At 36.9% G+C, this 21699-nt stretch overlaps 1 protein-coding gene across 5 annotated transcripts in view; it reads left to right on the top strand.

Moving 5' to 3' along the window:
- Positions 1 to 21699, top strand: part of GLRA2 (glycine receptor alpha 2) — a 131186-nt gene that overhangs the window by 47374 nt on the left and 62113 nt on the right. For 4 of the 5 annotated variants that reach the window (XM_026110169.2, XM_026110168.2, XM_026110172.2 and 1 more), the window contains exon 7: positions 633 to 847. In XM_026110169.2, the coding sequence (XP_025965954.1) occupies positions 633 to 847 (215 nt within the window). The remainder of the gene's footprint in view (positions 1 to 632; positions 848 to 21699) is intronic. The other variant, XM_026110174.2, reaches the window with a different exon arrangement.

Here is a 21699-nt window from a genome sequence, read left to right as displayed (position 1 = left end):
GATCTTAAACTTCTGTGCTCCTCTGTCTATCATAGAGTAGCTATTTATTGTTTAAAGAATCACTTAACTTGCACAAGAGATTTTTGTGGATTTATTGGAATTAGACTCTTGGCAAAACTCAGAGTAGGCTTTGAGCTGACACTGCTGTGAAAAGTAATTCACAGACACAGGCAAATGACATGATCAGAATGAAACAGAGTGTAATCTACCATAGAACCATGAGACTAATTTTTTACAGCTTGTCTATATAATTACATGTTTGTTTAATCTCATGCAATTAAAAGAGCAAAATGTTTTCACCTTTTAATATTAAACATTGTATTTGACTAATGTAAAATCTTATTAAATTTTGAGAAAAAAACATTAAATTATATTTTCTGGAGGTGAAACTGTGCTGCTGTTCATTTTCTCAATTAATTTGAAGGATTGGGCACAGGTCTGCTTCAGGATTTCTGTGGGAATATCATGTGGTTGTCTCTCAAGCTAGAGTGCAACAAAGGGATGACTCATAGTTGTATATCAGGACCAGTTTTTAGTGTTAGATTAGAAAACAGGCCAGGCAGCTAACTTATGTTCAAAAAATAAGACAAAAATGTGCAAAAAGCATTTATGAAAGTAATTTCATGTTCTAGGAAAGTTTACATGCATTGAAGTCAAGTTTCATTTGGAGCGTCAGATGGGATACTATTTAATCCAGATGTACATTCCTAGCCTGCTGATTGTCATTTTGTCCTGGGTTTCTTTCTGGATCAACATGGATGCTGCTCCAGCTAGAGTCGCACTGGGTATCACTACAGTTTTGACAATGACCACTCAAAGTTCAGGATCCAGAGCTTCCCTCCCAAAAGTAAGGAAATAATTTTATATCACCAATTTGTTATTAGCAATAAATATTTGTACTGCTTTTGATGTTTCTGAAGGATCTATATAAACATACATCTGATAAGAATACCTGAGAAAGTGGTATCAGCGTGATGTTAAATTGTTGCAAAACCTGTGTGTTTGAGTTGAGGAGGATTTCTGTTGGTTTATGGAAGGGCCAGAGGGTTCAATGTTATGGATTTTAATGAGTTACTACTAGCTTTGACATTTATACTTCAGAATTCAGAAGCCAGATTTTCTAAAGTGTTTATGTTCCTGACTGAATTTTTGAAAGTACCTTCTTAAAAATTACGCATTTGATCTGATTGGGGCCTTTGTAAACTCTACATGTCTTTTCTGGATGGTTAGACTCCCAAAAATCTTGGCACAGCTAGATATTGCACTTGTTCTGCTACATATATAGTGTATATATATTTGTACTTATATATATACAGACAAGTGAACGATATCTATGGAGAAACTTTCAGTGACGTTCTGAGCGCTGATGTCTTTCTCTACTTCATGGCAGAATTAGTCTAGATTCTCATTCAAGTGTTGTTCCCAATCCTCCATCCTGTCTACCCACACAAGGCTCCTCTCACTTGAATTTTGTGTGTTCTTTTAATCTAGGCTAGCTGCCTGAGGTGGGATTACAGATTGCAAACTGTATTCTTTGTTTACTTGGGTTGACAGCTCTTCTCAGCAGGGGCACAGCCTTAATGCTTCTTCTAGTAGCATTCCAAGACATATCCATAATTTCACGTGCATACTGAGGTTTTGTACATTTTCCCAGAAGAGAATTCAGAAGCAGATCAGTTCATAATAGTCTAAGGGGTCACGAGATATGCTCCTTGAAGTGTCCTCTTTACAGAAGTCCAACATCACAAGGGCTGGGATCACAAAACTCTGCTAGCAACAGTGAAAGCACAAATTGTGTGTGTTTGTATAGATTAAGGTCCATTCCAGAAAGCACACTGTATTTTATTCTACAGTATCATATTTAGTATCATTCCAAATACTCTATTTTTTCAAATGGAGCATATATAGGGTAGCTTAAAAAATTGCAGACTGTGTTACTCTTCTGTTGGTAATGACACTTTAAAATCAGGTGACTACAACAGTTGGTTCAGCTTCACTTGTTTGCTTGGAGATGTGTATGATTTTCCATGCAAAATGTAAAGACAAAAATCTTTCATATATTAACTCAGAATTTCACATGGATAATTTCTTAATATTGGTGCAGACAATTCAGTCAATATTGCTAACTGAACGCTCTGAAGGGAAAGTTAACTTAGAAACAATCTTGAGAAGGAGCATACAGGCTCTCTAGGTAGCAAGCTTGGAGTCACCAAAGACTGCATCTAGATGGTGCAACATGATTCCATGCTGATAAATTCCAAGTTTATTCCAAATTAACTGGCTTGAAAATTAGAGGTGGTACAATCACCATAGTGGAGATTTACACCCACATTTCCAACATGGCCAACATACCCTGCCAAGATGCTCTGCAGTGTTAACATGCCTAAAATGCTAACAGGTCCTCAAAAAGAAATTTCATCTTATGCCTTCGATCCAGCTGAAATGTTTCTCTCCTTTGTATTCTACCTTGTGGGAGTAGAGAAGTACTTGCTGGAGAAGTTTCTAAGCTTGTATTAAGTAGAAGAATGGGGAAGATCCAGAATATGCTGACTGTGGCAATTTGATTTTTGGAGAGGTTCTTCAGCAGCCTCAGGATAGAATAGATAGATCTCAGCAGTTGCGAGAGGACTGTGATGCTCTGGCCCTGTTCTAGCCTCTCCTAGTATTTTCTGCTGGGTTCCTTTGCCAGAAGATTGACGATAAGGAAATGTATCTCACTAAAGAACCCAGCACACATTTCAGTCAGGTTACTGCTGGCTGTTACAGCTCCACTCTGTGAATTCAGCTGAGCTGTACTGTACAGCTGCAGTCTCAGTACATAAGAGTTAGTCCTCACCAGGACTTCGAAGGTGCCATAGATGACCTAAAAATGTGATTCTTAGAAAATGCTAGCATATTTGCCAGCTGACTCCTATCTTACATGACTCAAGTGCCTGAAGAAACATGGGACTGATCTGAACCAAAGTGCTTCAAAACTCATTCCATGTGCACATGTAGCTATAAAACCATGTTTGCAAATATGTCTCACATCACCAGTGAGACGTCATACAAGAAGAAGAAACAAGCTTTTGTTGCTGTTGAAGGCACATAGCTATTTCAAAATACCATGTGTCGCTTAATATGAAAATTGTATTTCTTAATAAATCTGTGCAGCTGAAATGCATTTAGAAATAAAAATTTGAAAAGAATTGAATGAAATCAGTGTTAGAGCTGAAGTCCCAAAAGGACTCTTTAAAGGTAATATTCTTCCAAATCCTGACTATATATTGCCAAGATACAGGAAGTTAGGCTGTCAATAAAATATCCATTTTAAAAATTGCTCCAAGCACGAATATCTAACAGACTAAGAGATGACAGAAGCATTATTTTTGCAAGAGTCCTGAACAAACAGATGCAACCTTGCTGTGTGAAAGCAACCTAGATTTGAATACAATAGTTGTATTTGTTTTTTCCATTCTCTTTTTTAAAATGTACTTTCCCTCTTTTTGCGGTATTCTTATTAACATGCATTTAAAGAACTTAATTTTACCTTTATTTTACTCTCTTATTTTTCTTATTACTAATTCTTCTTATTTTTCTCTATTTTATTAAAGCTTTGTCACAAAAATAACCATAGTATCAAAACTCACCAACTTTAAAGGCAATAATTCCTTTAGCTAAAGAAGGCTAACAAAAAAATGCACCTAGGAGATTCCTAGTTAGTTTTTTTTTTGTCGGTTTATAAGTTATTGTCTAAATGATGAGAAAGTGCTACTGTTTAGAATTACCCAAACATTGTTCTCAACCCAGGTATAAGACTACATGACAGAGTTCTGTTTCCTTGAAATTGTTCTTCTCCATACTAATAAGTAACATTAATTTTGATGCATAATTTTTCATAATGGCAGGGCATGGCAGCACACACATTAGACATTCAGCTACTGACAATTAAACATGAGCCTGAGGCTTCCAGGAAGACAAGGCAAGGCAAGGCAAGGAAGAAAAAGAGAAGAAAAGGAAATAAAAGAAGGAAATTAATTCCAGCAGAGGCTCATGTTTGCTGCACATAAGAGAACCACCTAAAAAGCTTCTTCCAAACAAAATATATTTCTTTGGTAAATCTTTTTATTACTTCTGTGGAATTATAATCTTTATAGTGTATTTATATAGTGTATATGCTGGCTACAAATATAGGGTCAAATTCTGATAACAGCAACACACTATTAAAGAAATCAATATGCATTTTTACATTTTCTTAAACAAAGTTGAATTTTGGTTACAAAAAGTAGCAGTAAATCATGGGAGAATTTAGATCCCAACAAAGCTACTGCTCTAGGAAGCAAAAACTGCCATGCCTGTTTCAGAACGCAGACAGATTCTCTTCCTCTACAGTTTGGCAAAATTAGAGCAATACTAAGCTCTACTTCCTTCATGGAGATTAAATAATGACTTTCTATATGGGAAATAACAGCAGAGAAATAGTGACCCTCTTTTGGTAGTGACAATGTTGTGTTTGTTACAGAAGGCTGGTGAAGAATGGTGTGACCATATGTCACCCTTACCATCAGTGGCTCTGTTATAGAGTGAAAGGGAACGCATCCAGAAAAACAACTCCTTCCCTCCAGTTTGGCTAATCCATTCCTGGGATAGCCAGGAATGGCAATTTATGATAGCTGGATTCACAGGATCAGTTCCCCTTGCTACACGTTCACTTATGTAATCCTTGTCCACATCTGATACTCTATATCCAGGTTCTTCTGAAAATGTCATCATTTGCACTTGGAAATTTTAGCTAGATGGATGTCTGTCCACCCAGCTAGACCAATAGCTCTTGCTGATTGGCCAGCTGAACAGAAATCCTGGATGTGACCAGGATAATCAGCTCGACCACATGTCCACAATTAGACTGCAAGAAAACACTGAATTTTGCAAGTCTTGTGTATGAGCCCAGGAGTTCCCCTGCATCTAGGATGGGCTGGACTTCATCTGTGCAGCAGACTCTACAGCATGCAAACAAGGCATCTGATGTAACCTAGCACTGCAGAAGGTACCTAAAGTCATGCAATACTCAGTGTGTACTTAGATCCAATGCCTTCTGGAAGAAGAAACACTGCACAAGCATGACAGTTTATATTCATCAGCAAATGGACTGAGAAACATGAGAGGCATATAGACATAGAATATGCTGCTACATATTTTATGGTTCCAGCAGTGTATAAGCTGGGGGAGTATAGAGAATGATATCAAGGTACAATAGTGCAGAAATGGCGAGAAATGCTAGAAAACATCTTGAGAGTATTGAATTACGATTCTCTTGCTAGTATTTTTTTTAAACAGCTTCCCTTTTGTTGAGTCAACAGAATCGAAAGTTTTAAAGTGTTTTAGAAAGTGGTATTTGAAAGAATGAGTTCTCTGCTGTGCTAGTAATTGAGTATAATTCAGATTTCTTTCTTCTTAAAACATACATATAAACTAAACCTTAGCCACAACAGTCCAAGAAAATGAATTACTTTTCAAGTCATAAAACAAACATTCAAGGATAGTTTAAGTCAAGTAAATGATGCAACTATATTTTACACAGTTGTATCACATTCATATTGTGTTACTTTTATGCATAGTGCTTAATAAATGCAAGTTCCTTCCCCAGGGAGCAATCTGTGCTGAAAAAGTCTCATTCAAAACTCACTGAAACCACTGGGACAACTTCCATTCACTTCATTGTGCTTCAGATCACTAAATGCAGTACTAAATGTAATAAAAGTACTATATTCTAATAGATGCAGAGGTTTGCAAAACCAAAGTCAATGAAATCTATATCCTCTGGCAATAAATTAGTGTTTTTAAGTGTCATCTGCATCCCCAGCATTTTTGGCTGCTTTTCAGGATTCCTGGGTTTCTGGCAGGCCAGTCTGAGAAGTAAGCTCTCCTGTTTTTGAATGCAAAAGTTACCAAGTAAAGAAGTTAAAAGAATCCAGCACTTTTTTTTTGGAACTTAGGTTAAAATAAAGTCATAATCAAAAAAAAAAAAAAAAAAGATGGGGGAGAGATTACAAGAAATAACAATAAAGCAAAAAGGAATAGATACTGTTCTCAGACATCCTATTATTTGGTGTTCATTAGTTTTCATACAGAGTGGAATACCTAAGTTGATAACTTTCTCTTTTATGTAACAAAATCAAGTCGTATAAAACATCTCTTGTAACACAGAGGTGATATGTTTCGGTGAAGCAATATTATAAAAACAATAATAAAATAACTTAGAATGGAAGCAATTTTTGAGAGAAGATTAATTCTAGTCTGAGTATCTGAGAAGGAAGTGTAGGATACAGAGTAATTCAGCTATTATGAGATATATTAATTGGTACTTGGCTTACATGGACGTCTGAGCACTTGACACACTATTTAAATGATTAGGCCAACTCTGTTCTTACTAGCTATTTACTGTGAAGACCCGATGATCCTGAAACTCTACCATGATTGAATGTCTGCTTTATGTTACATATTCATTGGTTCTGATGGGGCAATTTCAAACAAGCTTCCACTTCTTAAAAATTTGTCAAGGGGTCTTGAGTGCAATTAGAAAGAAGTTCTCAGAAAACAGCCCAGTGGCTTCCCAGTTTTCTTGACTATATTAAAAATGAACATGCTGTTCAAACCCTTAGGAAGTCAAGCCACATTGTCAGCTAACCACAAGGACATGCATTGACAGCCACGTGCACACATGGGAAGGTTTTAACACTCATATGTTTTGTTTGTTTGCCATGTTTTTCTAGTCCTTCTTTTCCTATCCCATTATAGTTTTGATGTATAATTCATACAATAACATATTCCTTCTTTTACTTACATTAGGAGAATTATTAGCTTAGGGAAACCTGCTTTAGCTGGATCCTCTTTTTATGTGCTTGCAAAGCTACATACAAGTAAATCTTGGAATCAGACTGTATCTGATGCCCATTGTTATATTCCATACAGTATTTTAAATCTGAAACATAAATTTGTTCTACACTACTTGACAAAGGAAATTCTGTAGACTGAAGCTATCTTTTTCATCAAAAATATTCCAAAGTAAAACAAGCGTCACAAAAAGCTGAGTATGTACTTGCACACTGTGGCTTATTGAAGCAATTACTTCAGTATAAACTGATTGTCACTAAATATAGAGTTCTCTGTACAAAATATGCAGTCCTACAAAAGACTACAAAATAAACTTCCATCAAGCTGTTTATAAACCTCTGCTCATGACTCATTGATCAAAAAAGGTGTTTTCTGATTCTGCTCTACAGCTTATCCAGGTATCATTTAATTATTATTACTTCTTCCCCCTTTATTTATGTCTTCTCGTCCATGGTTTTCAGGCAAGCTATATATGTGTTTGTGTTTGAGGGCAAGAGAGTGTTTGAACCTCAGTGGAAGATCTGATACAGAGTGATGTACCAGACAGAGCTTCCTAGACATTTCAGGTACCAATAGCACTGTGTGTGTGTGTGTGTGTGTACCAGCTTGATAATACAGGCTAGTGCTTCAAGAAAAGGCTATGTGGTGCTCAGATACTTCTCTGCTTCTTCCTCCTACATCAGCTGGTCTTGTTAAAGATGCTTTCCCTTCTTACAAATCTTGCTCCCTTGAGATCTAGGAATATACTTACACAGCTAGCCTATGCACTTACAATTTCACTGGGAGTGTTTCAATTAAAACTGTGTTGGACTAGCTTTGGTGTGGTAATCTATGCTATGATCATGTATCCGATATGGGTAGAAATGTGTTTTCCTTCTGTCCCCCAAGCCTTTGCAGTTCTGCAAAAGCAAAGATTTGGGTCTGCTGGAAGGGTAAGAAGACAAAAACAGAAGGATCCATGCTTCTTGTGAGAACAGTAGGAGGAAGGAGGAAGCAGATGTTACACAGTGCACCTAAATCTATTCCTAGAAATTGCCACATTATTCTACTGAGCTTTGCTGCAGAGATGAGGTGTCCTGGTAAATCATTTGGTCCTGAAGTGGTTATGTATGTATTCTAACGAATTTCACAGTGCCCTTTGTTCCCTGCAAAACTGACCAAAGAGATCTGACTGGATAAAGAGCAATACATGAGGGTCTAATAACATATTTTACCATATGAAAGTCAAAACAAAAAGACTGAATAAATCAGTCATTTTTTCCACTGTACTAATTTAAACTTTATAGCTTACTTTTCTGTAGAGTGAAGACACTGGTATTTACTGTACTATAAAAACAGTAGTTACTGCCATGCAAGACAGCTAAAAATACACAATAAGATGTGTTTGAATACCTCTGGGAGGTAGCTTGAGTACTCCTGGTACTTCCTCTGAAGGTTTTATAATGCAGTCATTTGGGAGGGCTGGCATTTGGAGGAGCCTATTTCAAGCGTCGGATAAGACATGAAGTTATTGTACGCACCAGTGTGCTGGTTCTTTCATAAGCCTGGCACAGTCCTGGGGTTCTCCGGCTTCGTTTGCGCACCCTCCAGGATGTTCTGGTGGCTTTTAGTGGCTCTCGGAGGAACGTGCAGTGCCACTCTTTCACACACATAAGCACCACAAATCCGCTCTGAAGTAACAACATACACTGTTGTGGCTCATTCCTTTCAAATAATTTCAAGCCTTGACAGTATTAGATCATCTAACACTATTACTTATGAACATGTCCTGTTAATATTTCATTTGAAATAATGTTGATGGAGTCTACATCAACCCCCTGGAGTGTATGAAAAACATTCATTTGCAGTGTACCTTAAGGCTACTGCATTCCAGTCTGAACTTTACTGTAATCTGCATGTTGCTGTAAGACAGCTGGTCTATTGACATCTTACTCCCCAAAAGCTTTCTCGGAGTTTTAATGTAACTGCATGAATTCATTTGCTTGAACAGAAGGTTGGGGTTTTTTTTGCTTTGTGAAAATGTTTCTGCTTGGAAAAAATTTTCATTTGTGTTTGTTTATATTGGTGCTTAGAAACATTGACCCCTTCCACCACCACCACTAACATCCCTCAGAAAAAGAAAATAGGAAGAAGCTATTTACTTTTTTAATGGGTACATCAAACAAACTTCAGGAGGAGGAACTAGATGACTCAGTGTCTTTCAATCTGTAATGACTGAGATAGGACATAACTGAAACTTTAATTTGCCAGTAGCGGGTCACACTATTTTTTCTCGTAGTAATGTCAGGTTTTGAAAAGAAACAGTTCTAAACTGGGTATTGGCAAGAAAACAATCTAATTTGTTTTTAAGGCATGGAAGTATAATCATGCACTCTAGAATGCTTCATTGTTCACAGACAGTAAAGTTAAAAACTTTAATGAAGTAGTCTCTTTTCCTCCTTATTTCTTCTTTCTATAAACTTGGAGATAATAATTGTGATATTTTACCTCAAAGAGAAGGGACCGTGAGAGCAAAGGGCTTTGATCCTCAGTAGCTCATATCTTATGTTAGGCCTCCTTGTCTCTGAAAAGTCAGCATACTGTATTGTCTTTCCTGATTCTAGCAAGGATTAAGGCTCTGGAGAATTGGACCCAAACACCTAGTATGGCTTGAGGGAAACTTAAATGACTAGATCACAGCAGAATATATATGTTATAAAAAAAGGAGAACACATAACAAATATTCCTCAGTACATGTATTCATAGAAAAGGTGGTAGTATCTGCTTTTATATAATTATAAATAAGGATGCTATTCTAATGAGAGAACATATCAATATTTGTCACATATGGTAGAAACTGTTTCTATGAAAAGATTGTCTAGAGACACTTTAAAATTAATTTAAAATATTTCATTGATATAAACGATTGCATGTCATGTCTTTTGTTCAGAGAGGCATTTTCCTGTGTATTCTTAGTGGCAATCAAAACACTTTATCGATAGATTCATACTAAAATATGATGAAGAGGGCTAATTTTGAAATTTATCTGTAGTTGAGAGACACTGATGCCCATCCATTCATAGGGCATGATCAGCTGGCAAAACATCTCTTAATTTTCCAAGGAATTATTCAGATAGTTATAGACAGCAGTGAGAATAACAATTCCTGGACTACACCATTCTATGCTTGAGTGTGATCTGTTCATCAAAACTGGATTAAAAGCAATTTAAATTTGCATGGAATTGAAGATGATAAAAGGAAAAGTTTAGGAACTAAAACAGCCCAAATGTCAGGATGATGATAGAAACTCTTAGAGCTGGACAGTGTGTTTTGTTGCTTTGTGTTATTCACGCAATCAAATTGCTTGCTTGCTTTTTTTAAGGAAGCTGTAGTTATCTGACAGGATCTATTTTATGAGTGTGCTGGCTGCATTTTGCTGTCTGCTGAACCTTCTACCTGAAACAGTACCTGCTTAGAATGAAAACAAAATCCTGTCTTTGGGAAAGAGTTCAATTAAAGCAAATGTTAAGATACCACCACAATTGTTACTTCTTGCCAGGGCTCCCCACAGTCAAGGATGATGAGGTTATGTCATGAAGAAAGATGAGTTACGCTTTTATCTATCCTTGGATATGAAAACAAAAATAATTTGCTTCTTCTCTATCGGAAAAGGGCTAAAATGGTACTCTAGGAAGCAATGAGGTCTTCATTTTTTATGTCTTCCTTTCTCTATCTGTCCCATCTAATGAGTGAGAAGAACAACACATAATTATTTTCTTAACTGGTTGTGGCTTATTGTGGCTTATTTGTCATTTTTTAGTGATGGTGTAGCGCTGAATTTAGAAGTGGATAATCTCATCTCTTTGGTAAATAAGAAATGAGTAAATTTTTTTGTTAATTTTCCAATGCTCAATTAGAAGGAAGATAAACATTATATTGCTGAAGCTAGATATGTTATGTGCCAACTACACCACCGTGTGTAGATATAACTGCTTATCTTTTGCTACATTGACTGGAACAAGAGATAGATGTTTGCAACAAGTTGGAAAAGTTTTGTGCTACACATGCTTTTCAGGTAAGATTTGAGGACTGGCAAATGATTTCATGCTAAATTGTTTAATGGTAAAACTCTCGGAGTGAGTGTAGCTATGAGAGTGGATTAGTTTCTCCACATTAATGAGATTTCAGTAAAAGCTTTTCCCAAACTGAAAAGCTTATCTAATTAAAAGACTGTGGATTGCTTGGAAATGGATAATGCACTTTATGGCAAGTTCATTTGGTCAGTTCTTTCATGGTTTTTGCAATTCACCTGACTTCCTCCAGCAGTGCTCCCCTCTTAGTTAAAGATTGGCAGCCTAAATAGCAGCTGTTGAGTGCAATAGAATTCAAAAGTCTTAACCCACTCCTCTCTCTACTGTCTGTGAAACAGACTTTTAAAGTAAGTGCTTGCCAGTGCTTGCCATCATCCTCATCATGATTTGTTGATAATTCATACTCTTTTGAAAAATTAAAATGCTGTGACAACCGAAAATCACCCCGAAGAGAGAATGAAAATGTATTTTCAGTCATTTGAAAACAAATAAGTAGATCCTCCTAAATCCTCTTTGTCTGTGTAGTACACATTGTATTAGGTGTGTGCTCCAGCAGTGATATACATTTTAGAAGTGATCAGGCATTTTCTTCAAAGAACTGCTTTTTGCAAAAAAAAAAGTTCCATTGTTGAAGCTATGCAAAGGTACTTTAGAATAACATTCTCTTTCAGCACTGGAAAAAGTTCCCAAACCATTGCTCTTGGTTTCTAAACACCACTTTTTGACTTCTCCAAAACATCTTTTTTTACCTTTGAAATTGTCTTGTCACACAGAAATCAGAAGTTAATCAATCTAAAAATACCTTGAAAGGTTGAAAGGAAAATGGAAATAATAGAAACAGTTATTTGTCATGATTTAAAAGGGTCAAGCTTGTGATTTGTGACTTTTATATATATATTTTTTTTGTTCTAATTCACAAGGCATTTTCTGAAAAGTCAAAAATCTCTAGGGAAGGGAAAAACCACATTGCAGTCAGTCCTAACGTGTACTGAGATCCTGGTAGACACTTTCCAACTTGAAATAATATTATGAGTTCAGAAGAAGACTGCTTTAATTAAAACCTTACTTCAGCCGCAGGAGCAAGCTTGGGAACTGAAGTATTCTGAGAATACAAGAACAAGATCAAATTGCCTCGTAGTGTGCTGCAGCCATGCTTGTTCTAGCCAGGATGTGAAGTTACGAGTCATCAGAGCATAGTTTAATCAGGTATTTCTATTCTGACATGGCTTAGCAGCTTCTGCAGCTCACAGATCTTTTTTTCTGAGGCTACAGAGGACAATGTTATTTTCCAGGATAACACTGGTCTTAGGATCCAATTGTTGTTACAATTATATTCTATAAATACCTTATTTGGTTTAAGCGTGTCTTAAAGAAAGGTATCCAGTCTTGACTTGAAAATGAAATTTTGAAGTTTATTTTAATAACTACTCCCTTGCACTCTTAATAAGAACTATTTCTTAGAGACTGGGGACTGTCTGGCTTTAGCTTCCAGCCAGGGTTTCTTGCTATGCATTTCTCTTGACTACAAAGACTTTTTAAACCCAATGTCTTTTCTCATCCAGGAAATTCTATGATGAAATCAAGTACCTTTTGATTTCTTTTTTGGTAAACTAAACAGATTGACCTTCTTCTGTCTCTCACTGTATGATGTTTTCTTTAGCCCTCAAACCTGTACCTTCTTCATTATGTCAACAGCATAGCAACCACAACTACGCTACAGTGGAAACTCGTAATATAGCTTTCTTCCTCCTCCTCCTCCTCTCTGTTCTGTTTATAGACTCAATAATTATGGTCACCTTTTACCCACAGCTTTGCATAATTCATGCTCAGTTGTCAAGTCCCCTTTTGAGAATCATTACTGTACAAGATACAGTCATCCTTCTTACAGATGTGGCCTGCTCTTTGATTTCAATTGTCTGACCTAATACTGAGCTGTTTTCAAAAGCATTTTGTTTGAATGTGCTTGGTAATCCTGATTATACTGTTCCCATCATTATTTATAATTCTATCACTTTTCTTTCATCCACACTTTTCTTCATTTTTCCAGAACTTCTTGTTTATATTGATTGCTGTTAACTCCCATCCTGCTCTCCCTGCTTTTTAAGGGTTTTATTTTTAGCTTTTTTCAATAACAATGGAAATTTCAACTCTTTCTCAAATGTTATAAAAGATATTCAAAAACCAGATTTATCCTATTTCGTGCTTTTGGAATTGTGGTTATAAAAGTCATTTAACTCTTGTGTGGTTGTAATATACTTACTGTTAGTAAATAAGAAAATTCTTGTAGTGGTTCATGCTTATTCCACGTAAATTAAGCCAAGTTACTGCTTTATGGAAACCCAACTGATTGTAAATGGTTAATTCTCAGTGGGAGGAAACCAACAAAGAATGCTATAGCAAAAAAAAAATCAGAGCATAAACAAGGACAAAAAAAGGAGACTTTGACAGTTTCCATGACTTTTCTTGCCATTTGTGGAATAAGAAGGTATACTGAGGATTAAATTGAAATCAAAAGGGAAAAGTTAGATTAAATTGAGTATTAATCTTCAAGGAATATAAGACAGGAATTTGAACAATGACCATTTATGTCTGTTTAGTGAGCTAAATAGCATTAGATTCTAGTGCAACTTGGAGAAACATTATTGCATAAGAGCCTTCCAGGTCCCAGTCAGACAAACAGTTGATGGTTTATGGGTATGGGTCAGATGAAATAAGAATTCATAAGAAGTCAAGTGTTTGTAACATCAAATATGAATGATTAGGATCAAGACAGAATACATAAAAGAGGAGTGTATATGTTTCATTAATTATGAGACAGCAGACTGCCAGTAGCAACATTAGCCTGAGAGAAAAAAAAAACTCTTCATCAGCAAAGCTACATAGGCAATCATTTGTATCAATTAAAGTGAATAAAGGTAACCTGAAAAAATAGCAAAATAAAAAATATAGATTGGCTTTTGGATTTGAGGAATTATAATAATCTATAGATTGCTTTTGCATCCATATAAGATAAAAAAGCACAGAAAAAAAGAAGAAAAAACCCAGCTTAGTATGTGGCTATAGGAGAAAGAGAGAGGAAGACATAAACAAGACCTTTAATGACTATTACTTAAAATTGATAAGTGATTTATGTGCATTTATGTTACATCAATAGTGATATATGTGCATTGAAAAAATTCATATGTGGGTATATGTGAAGTACTTGGAAACAGGATCATTGTCAGCTGTGGTTTCTAATAGCATATTGAGGAAAGAGTAAAACAACCTCCGAGTGGGAGAAATAGTGTATCTACTGTATTTGCATTTGTAAAATTTTCCAAAGAAAACACAAACAATTCTTTTCACTCAGACTAATGATGGCTACTTTATTATATTCATCTGTATATCACAACCAATTTTAAATCAAAAAGAAAATATTGGACTTGTAAACCTGAAGTGAGACTGATGTGTCAAAACTTGGGCAGCTGAAAGTCATTTTAGACTGCCTTTCTAATCAGTGGAAAGAGGAACCTCTGCCATGAAATTCTTCCAAAGCCCAGACAGGTACATAAGATAGGTCAGATGTGCTGCTTATGGCAAGTATTCTTCTATCGGTTGACTGCGAAGGAAGCCAAGGTAACCAGTCTGAAAGTTAGATGTCTGAAGTTATGTTAGGTAAACCTCATCACAAACATACAATGTGAAAAATAGTAAAATGTGCATCATAATACAGAAATATTCAAAATATTAAGCTCTATTTTTTCAGAAAATTGGTTATATAAAAAATGCTCTTGTCTACACCTACTATGTGTATGTGATTAAGGTCAAACCTGATGTATTTAGGAAAAGAAATATTTTTTTCCTCTGCTTCTTTTTCATGAGCTGAGATAACACAGATTAGAGTGAATGAATTGTGGATAAGGTGTTATCCAAACCTGTATTTCATCACAATGTGTAACACATCTGTTAATCTTTAAGACAAGCAGGTTGCAGGCAATGATTTTAAGGACCTGTATAGAGCTAGTAGGGCTGCTGACAGTGCATTCAGTCTGCAGTACCATTTTTACAAGCAAAGAACTGCATGATCACAAGGACTCAGTTTGAATCTTGGAGCTGTAAATTAGAAAAGAAAATTGAATACATACAAACTAGAAATAATTGAATAAGAAGATGTGTAACTTCACAGTGGATAAAAAAGTCAATTCTCAATAAACTGGCACATGATTTTGTCTGTTCAAGGAGGAAACTGGAGAGAAGTGCTGTTATTAGCTAGCCATTTCTCCTATGTAAGCATTTCTAGATAAAAATGATTAAGCATTTCAAGAATGCATTGTCATCATCTGAGCCTACTAAATCCTTCTGTATATAAACTGGTCATATTGCCTACTGACTTGAGCCAATACTGGGTTTCTTAGGTAACTGTGAGAGATATGTTAGTGTTATTGTTCCATTTATGCATAGGTTTACAATACGTAGAGCTTTTATATTATGCTCCTTACTTTTGAGAGCTCTGGGTTGCATTTATTCACATAGTGAGTTTTCAGGCTTTTGTGTATGGGTGACATTGTGTTTCTGCATGTTTCAAGAAAGGAGAGGTAAAATGCAGGGCCAATGTGAGTCTCTGAATAAAGAGGTTCTGAAGACCAACATGGCGGTCTAGGATATACTGTCATAGCTACTTACTCACTGTGGTCAGATTTTACTTGCTATTTTTGTGTAAGTTCATTTAGAGTTCAGTGCATGTGTAAGGTTGAAAATGGGTCTCAGAATCTCATATAAAGTATTTGAGTCCTATGCTTTAATGTGCCCAGTAGTCTACATGGAAGAATTCTCAACTTCAACAGAAAATAAAAAGCTGAGCTTGCCTGGGTAAATTCTCCAGTACTACCAGATTTGCAGATCTCCTACGTGTGTGGAACAAGCATACAGCATACAAATGAGATCCGTTCTGTAGAGAGAAGCCCAAATCTTCAGATCCTGTAAGCTAACACAAATCCTGTGGCTAATACACCAAGTGGAGACCTAGTTTGAGGACATTCTTTTTTTTGGTGGAAGAATATATATATATATATATATTTTTTACTACATCCACATTCTGAAGAAAAGTACCTTCTTTTAAAGGAAAATGTAGGAGTTTTTTCTTCAGATGATTCAAAATTAAAATATTCAAGCAAAGTTTGAAACGTTTCAGTTTGGATAAACTATTGCAATGCTTCAGTTTGAAATTGGAAAGTTGGAAATCAGTTGTGTCAAACTTCCCATTCTTCTATGGCATTCCCTGACATTTCAGAGGCTTTATTGTCTCCTATAATGTACTACCTCCTTCTGCCAAGAGAACATATCATGGGAAATGTAGTCTGAGCTGAGAGGAAAACTCGCAGAGAGCCTAGGAGAACAAGGAGTTAAACCATATCCCAGGCGACGTGTGGCAGCTTTTCCTCACAGAAAGATTTTGCTTTGTTCTGTGTTTGAAAGTTAGCATATGTATGTTTTTGTGTGTGTTCTTACGGTTTCAGTGCTATGAGATCATTAAAGAGAAGCTATTGTAACATTCCAACACTATCCACATAATTGCTTTTGTGATTTATAATCTCCATATGTTTTAGTCTCCTGTTCATTTCTAGAATCTGAACGTATTGTGTTCCTATATCAGCAGGAAGTTTGCTGATTAAGGAAAACAATGCTGTGAAACTACAATCAGTTTCCAGTATTCCTGTCTTGTAAAAACTTTTGTTTTTCCTTTATTATGTTAGATATGTTTCAGTGCAACTTTTTTAGCTCTGAAAGTAGCAGTGGTCTGTATATGGCACCTTATTTTTCGATGCAATTAGTTAAATTTTCAGTTGTCATTATTTATAATAATTTGTGCTAAAAGGAGAATATTGTCAAATTTAGACTCTCAAAAATGGATTTAGACTGTCAGATGGATTTAGAGTCTTAAAAACAGGTTTAAACAGAAGTAAAACCACATCTTACCTAACAAATAAACATACATTTTGCCAGCTGCAGACAGCATTCTCTTCCTCTGAGAATTTTGTCAAGGATATTGTGCATATTCAACATTTTTTGCTTTTCTTTTCCACTACATCACAAAAAGTCTTTATAAAAGGCCTAAACTATTTCACCATTGCTACTAATGTCTCATAATAACATGCAGATGTAATGGTAGATAAGCGCAGTGCAACTGGGATTTGAGTGTTAGAATGAAATTTGAGGAAAGTAATTATTCTGCATCTTTTTTGTCTTAAACTGTCATTTCTGATGCTACTAAAATGGCCTAAAATTTGTAAATTGGTGTTTTCATACAAAACCAAAGCTGTACTGGAAAAAAGTACAAAGCAATCCATCCTGTCACCATTCATGTCACTTGTAGAAACAAACTTGAAGTGAACATATTTATACAAATGTTTTCAAACAGTCACACATGGTTCCCTCTCCTACCTCTTCTTCCTCGCACATAAGCACACTCCATTTGAAGTTGCTAGGATACTGTAAGAAAGGTTGTTCTCTCAGGGCTCCCAGCTGTGACCAGATACAGAAGTGTGATTGCTTTTGAGAGTGCCTCTCTTCATGGCCTTTTCATACCACTTTGACAGGCTCAAGAGTTGTGAATAGTTCAAATGAGCGTCAGAGGCAAGGGAGGGGAGTGGTCTCTTTTAGTGCTATCTGGATGAGACATTGGAATACATGAGAATACGTTGAAGCATGTGCTTCTTGAGATCTTCTCTTTTAAGTGTGTCTTTCACATTTGTCTCGGTTAAGCATCACTGAGCTTACCTGTTGTTTACTGCTTTGGGAAAGCAGCAAGAAGATGTTGACATCAATTACTCTTCAGCCTGCAGCAGTGCATAGAGGTCCAAGTGATGCTCTGGACTCATCAGTGTAGCCAGGTGCCTGTCATGTGTTGAAGAATAGGGAATTCAGCCTACTGGGGAATTTTTTAACACTGTCTTACCTTTTATTTGAAAACACCAATTTGCCAAATTCAGAAAAGTTTCTCAGGGTCAGGATGAGGTTTTATGGGATACAGGAGAGAAAATGATTCCAGGGTAACCAACAGAGATGAGACCGGGAATGTGGGATCCTTAGTTCTGATTAAGACCAGGTCTGATTTTCAGCCTAAGTAGGGGTAAACTAAACCTTAACTCTGCTTACTAAATATAAATGTCTCAAGCAGATCAGCTGAATTACACCCCAGAGATGCTTATTTATCTCCATTTACTATACAAATAACAGCTGAGTTATCGAGCTGTAAAGATGCTTTGGTTAGAGAAAATGTAGAGACCACCATCATACATATCTGGAGCTAGTGCACTAAATACTGTATTGTTGGCTGTTTTAGTTCATGGGCCTCTGTCTTTCCACAGTGTCTCATGAAACATATAGATAAATCGCCATTTTGTTATAAAATAGTGAAACAAGATAAAAAAATGACTCCAGGTACTTCTGAGACAAAATTTTTATTTTCAGTGTTACACACATATGGCCTACATTGAAGAAATGTGTTCTGGAAAGCACTAAATCTCCAGAAGTTTAAGAAATCTTAGTGGACGAATAATTGCATATGAACTACAGATGCTAAGCAAAAAGGGGTAGAATGGATAGAATTCATTTTATTCATGGGTGTGTACATTGCAAATGGGAATGAGAAAATAATTTTGCCTCTTTATATAGAATTTTTTATGACTAATGTGGCTATTGCCTTTTTAATGTGGGCAGAGCAAGATAGAACTCATGCCTATTTTATAAAACTAGAAATTGTATTCTTTGTATAATGCTTCTGGATATGGTCTTACTCTCATCTGTTTTTGCTGAGATTATTGACATCTGCTTCTGTTCTCTTATTTCATATTTTCTGCTGAAACCCTTTGACACTATCCTGCTGTCTTATATGGTAAAAAATAGGTGGTGTGATAGATTCACACAGCTAGTTGTGATTTATAAGCCTACACCCCAGTTATACAGAGAACAATAACATAAGCACTGACAAAAATGATAAGAGAATTTTTTTTAAGCCTCTTCCCCTTTTTATTTGTTGGGAGATGTAATCCACAGCTTAAATCTACATGGCTAAATTGCTTTATAAAAATTTCACTTCTCTTTTCTCTAGTTTGTCTTCAATTAACTGAAACCCAATTCCCAGTCAAAACTAACTTAGCAGAAAATCCATTTGCTCAGATATCTCTAGTGTATCAACAATGCTGCCACCACAGTGTACAGTAAACTCAGCCGCACCAGCTTGACACTGACTATCTGGGACATTATCAAGAGTGGCACAGCAAGAGCCAGTGGCAAGCTAAGTTAAATTCCTGAGTACTGTGCTTAAGCCAGACTTGTCATATGGCCTGCTGAGGTATACATGAACTCTGTGGACTACAACTGAGCAGAAAGGCAGGAAGGCAAGATTATGTGGATAAATCAGATAGTCCAGCCCATGTCCCACCCCCATCATTTTTTATGGTGGCATCACATGGTTGGCACCAAGCACACAAGTTGCCCTTAAGTCCTAAAAAAAGCTCAGTGTCACATGTGGCAAGGGCTGATGTATTGCATTAGATGCCTGAACTCAAATTTCCCTTGACATGGGAAGTGGCTATGCTGTACGGATACTGGGATAGCACAGCCAGTGGTGTAGATGCACAGAACTTGCCATACAGACAAAAGAGTCTCTAAATTATAGGAGATAATATTCCTCACTGTCTTCCTATGAAATGCTTAAGAATACAGTGTTCTGTGGTGATAGCAGACAAATAGATATTGGAAAGATGTGTTAGCAAATCACCTAAGGGTTAATTTAATCTTCTGGAAAGACATCCTCATGCCATGTAGGCATATTCTAAATTTCATAGTGATATGCGAGAATCAAATGCAAATGGTTCATGCTACTTAGGGGCCCACACACATCATTAGTGGTAGTTTAATCCTTTAAATGTCTAAGCTCTCTATACTGTTTCAACACCAATCTCACTCCCTACCTGATAGGATGTTAGGAATGCTAGCTTATGTTGGCACGAGCTCGCCTTGGAGCACAGTTGTCAGAGCGGGCATCCCTTGGCCTGCCTTAGCAACATCATAGGTGCTGTAGGCATCTTCTGAGAGGGACAAGACATGGCCATTGTTCCAGTGGCAGAGGCACTTCATGGACATGAAGGATTTGGAATTAGCTTCCTGCTTTACCTAAAGTCAAGAAGCTTCTTTATGAACTGTGTTTTAATTACAAGTCTATTGTTATTTGTGTAGTAGAGAAAAACCATTCTCTCTCCCTCTCCTCCCTTTCTCCTTCTACTGATCTTTTGGCACTGTTCCTATCTCCTAGAATAAGCAGTAGCTGGGAGGTAAGGTACTCAGCTGGTGCATATTTTTTCCTGAATCATGTAGAACATAACTTTGTACCTTCCAAATACTTGCTGTGCACCAGTGGATCTCAACCTTCACCAATCCCTAGTCAGTAATACAAAATAGTACTGTATCCTACTTGGCTGTCAGTCAGGACAGTAAGAGCAGTACCACTCAGGAGAAGCAGGCAACACTGGTAGAATGCTGACTGCAAACCACAGGTTGGGGACCACTCAACCACTGGTAGCTGTAGAGCCGTTCTCTCTGTGGTGATGTGCTGACAGAAGGAGTAGGGTTAGGTACTTAACTCCGAGGGGAGTGGCTGTGTCAGTGGCAAGTATAGACAGTTGGGAGTATAAGCCTTATCCCTTTTTTCTGAACTTCATTCCTGAATAATTTAGATGCACTTCAACTTGGCCTCTGAAGATCCCCTGCTTGCATGCTTGTCTTTGCCCAGGAAATGAGGAAGGAAATGGAAATATAGGACATGATTCCCCTCAGCCTCAGGGCACCTAGGATTTAGGCAATGAACCCCCTGAGTTCTCCTGAAAATGTTGTTATCAGCCAAACAATGAATGGTGCCTACCCCTGTACTAACAAATCCCAGAAATTTCAAATGCTAAAAGCCTGATCCCACTCCCCACACTTCCTTTTCTAGCAAGACAAAAAAGTTTGATAGAGACGTCATAAAATTCCAGTTAGTATAATTTCAGTGAAGCCAGTGGAATTACTGTGAAGAGCAATTTATCCCTTAATGTTTTGTCCTACGATAGATTCAGGACCTATTTTTGTTGTTGCAGCTTCAGCTTTTTAAGAGAAGGGAATCTTCTTAAGTTACACCAACAGTTCTCCTTGATATCATTAGAACCTGATGATCCTGGCTTCCCCTGGAGTGAGGAGCCCTGAACTTAGCTGGGAAAATGGCTGATCAGCTCTGGACATATTTTAAAACCATTTTAGATTCTAAATTGCAAAATGTAACTTGTGGACTGCAAACTCATTCAAATGAAATAAAATGCTCCCATGCTGACCTTTAAGCAGTGAACCAACCTTATTCTTTGCTTTGTTCTGGCTAGTCTGCTGTTTCATGGCCACTACAAAAAAATCTATTGTTCCTATTAACATGCTGTCACGTTGTGCCATTTAGATAAAACCTAGAGTAAGATGACACAGACACAATGTTCCTCAGGGAACAGTGGTGGCATCCTTAGTCCTGCAGCAACTGTCTTGCAAAGTCATCTGTGGTAGTCCTCTGTGAGGTATGGGTTAATCCTGCCATATGTGAAGCAGCCTCCTGTAGGTTGAGTTTGGGGAATTCCTGACAGGCTTCTCTCAGCACCCTCTGGGTGTGTGTAGAGGAAGGAGAAGAGATCTGGAGCTCTCCATGCTGTCTCCTATGTGCTAGGACTCAAATCCCGTTTGAAGGCCCTGAAGTTGGGAT

This window comes from Dromaius novaehollandiae, chromosome 1 (genome assembly GCF_036370855.1).
Source record: "Dromaius novaehollandiae isolate bDroNov1 chromosome 1, bDroNov1.hap1, whole genome shotgun sequence".
In the NCBI taxonomy this organism is placed as follows: Eukaryota; Metazoa; Chordata; class Aves; order Casuariiformes; family Dromaiidae; genus Dromaius; species Dromaius novaehollandiae.
Note: the sequence above shows the minus strand (reverse complement) of the source record. Positions and strands in the feature narration are given on the sequence as shown.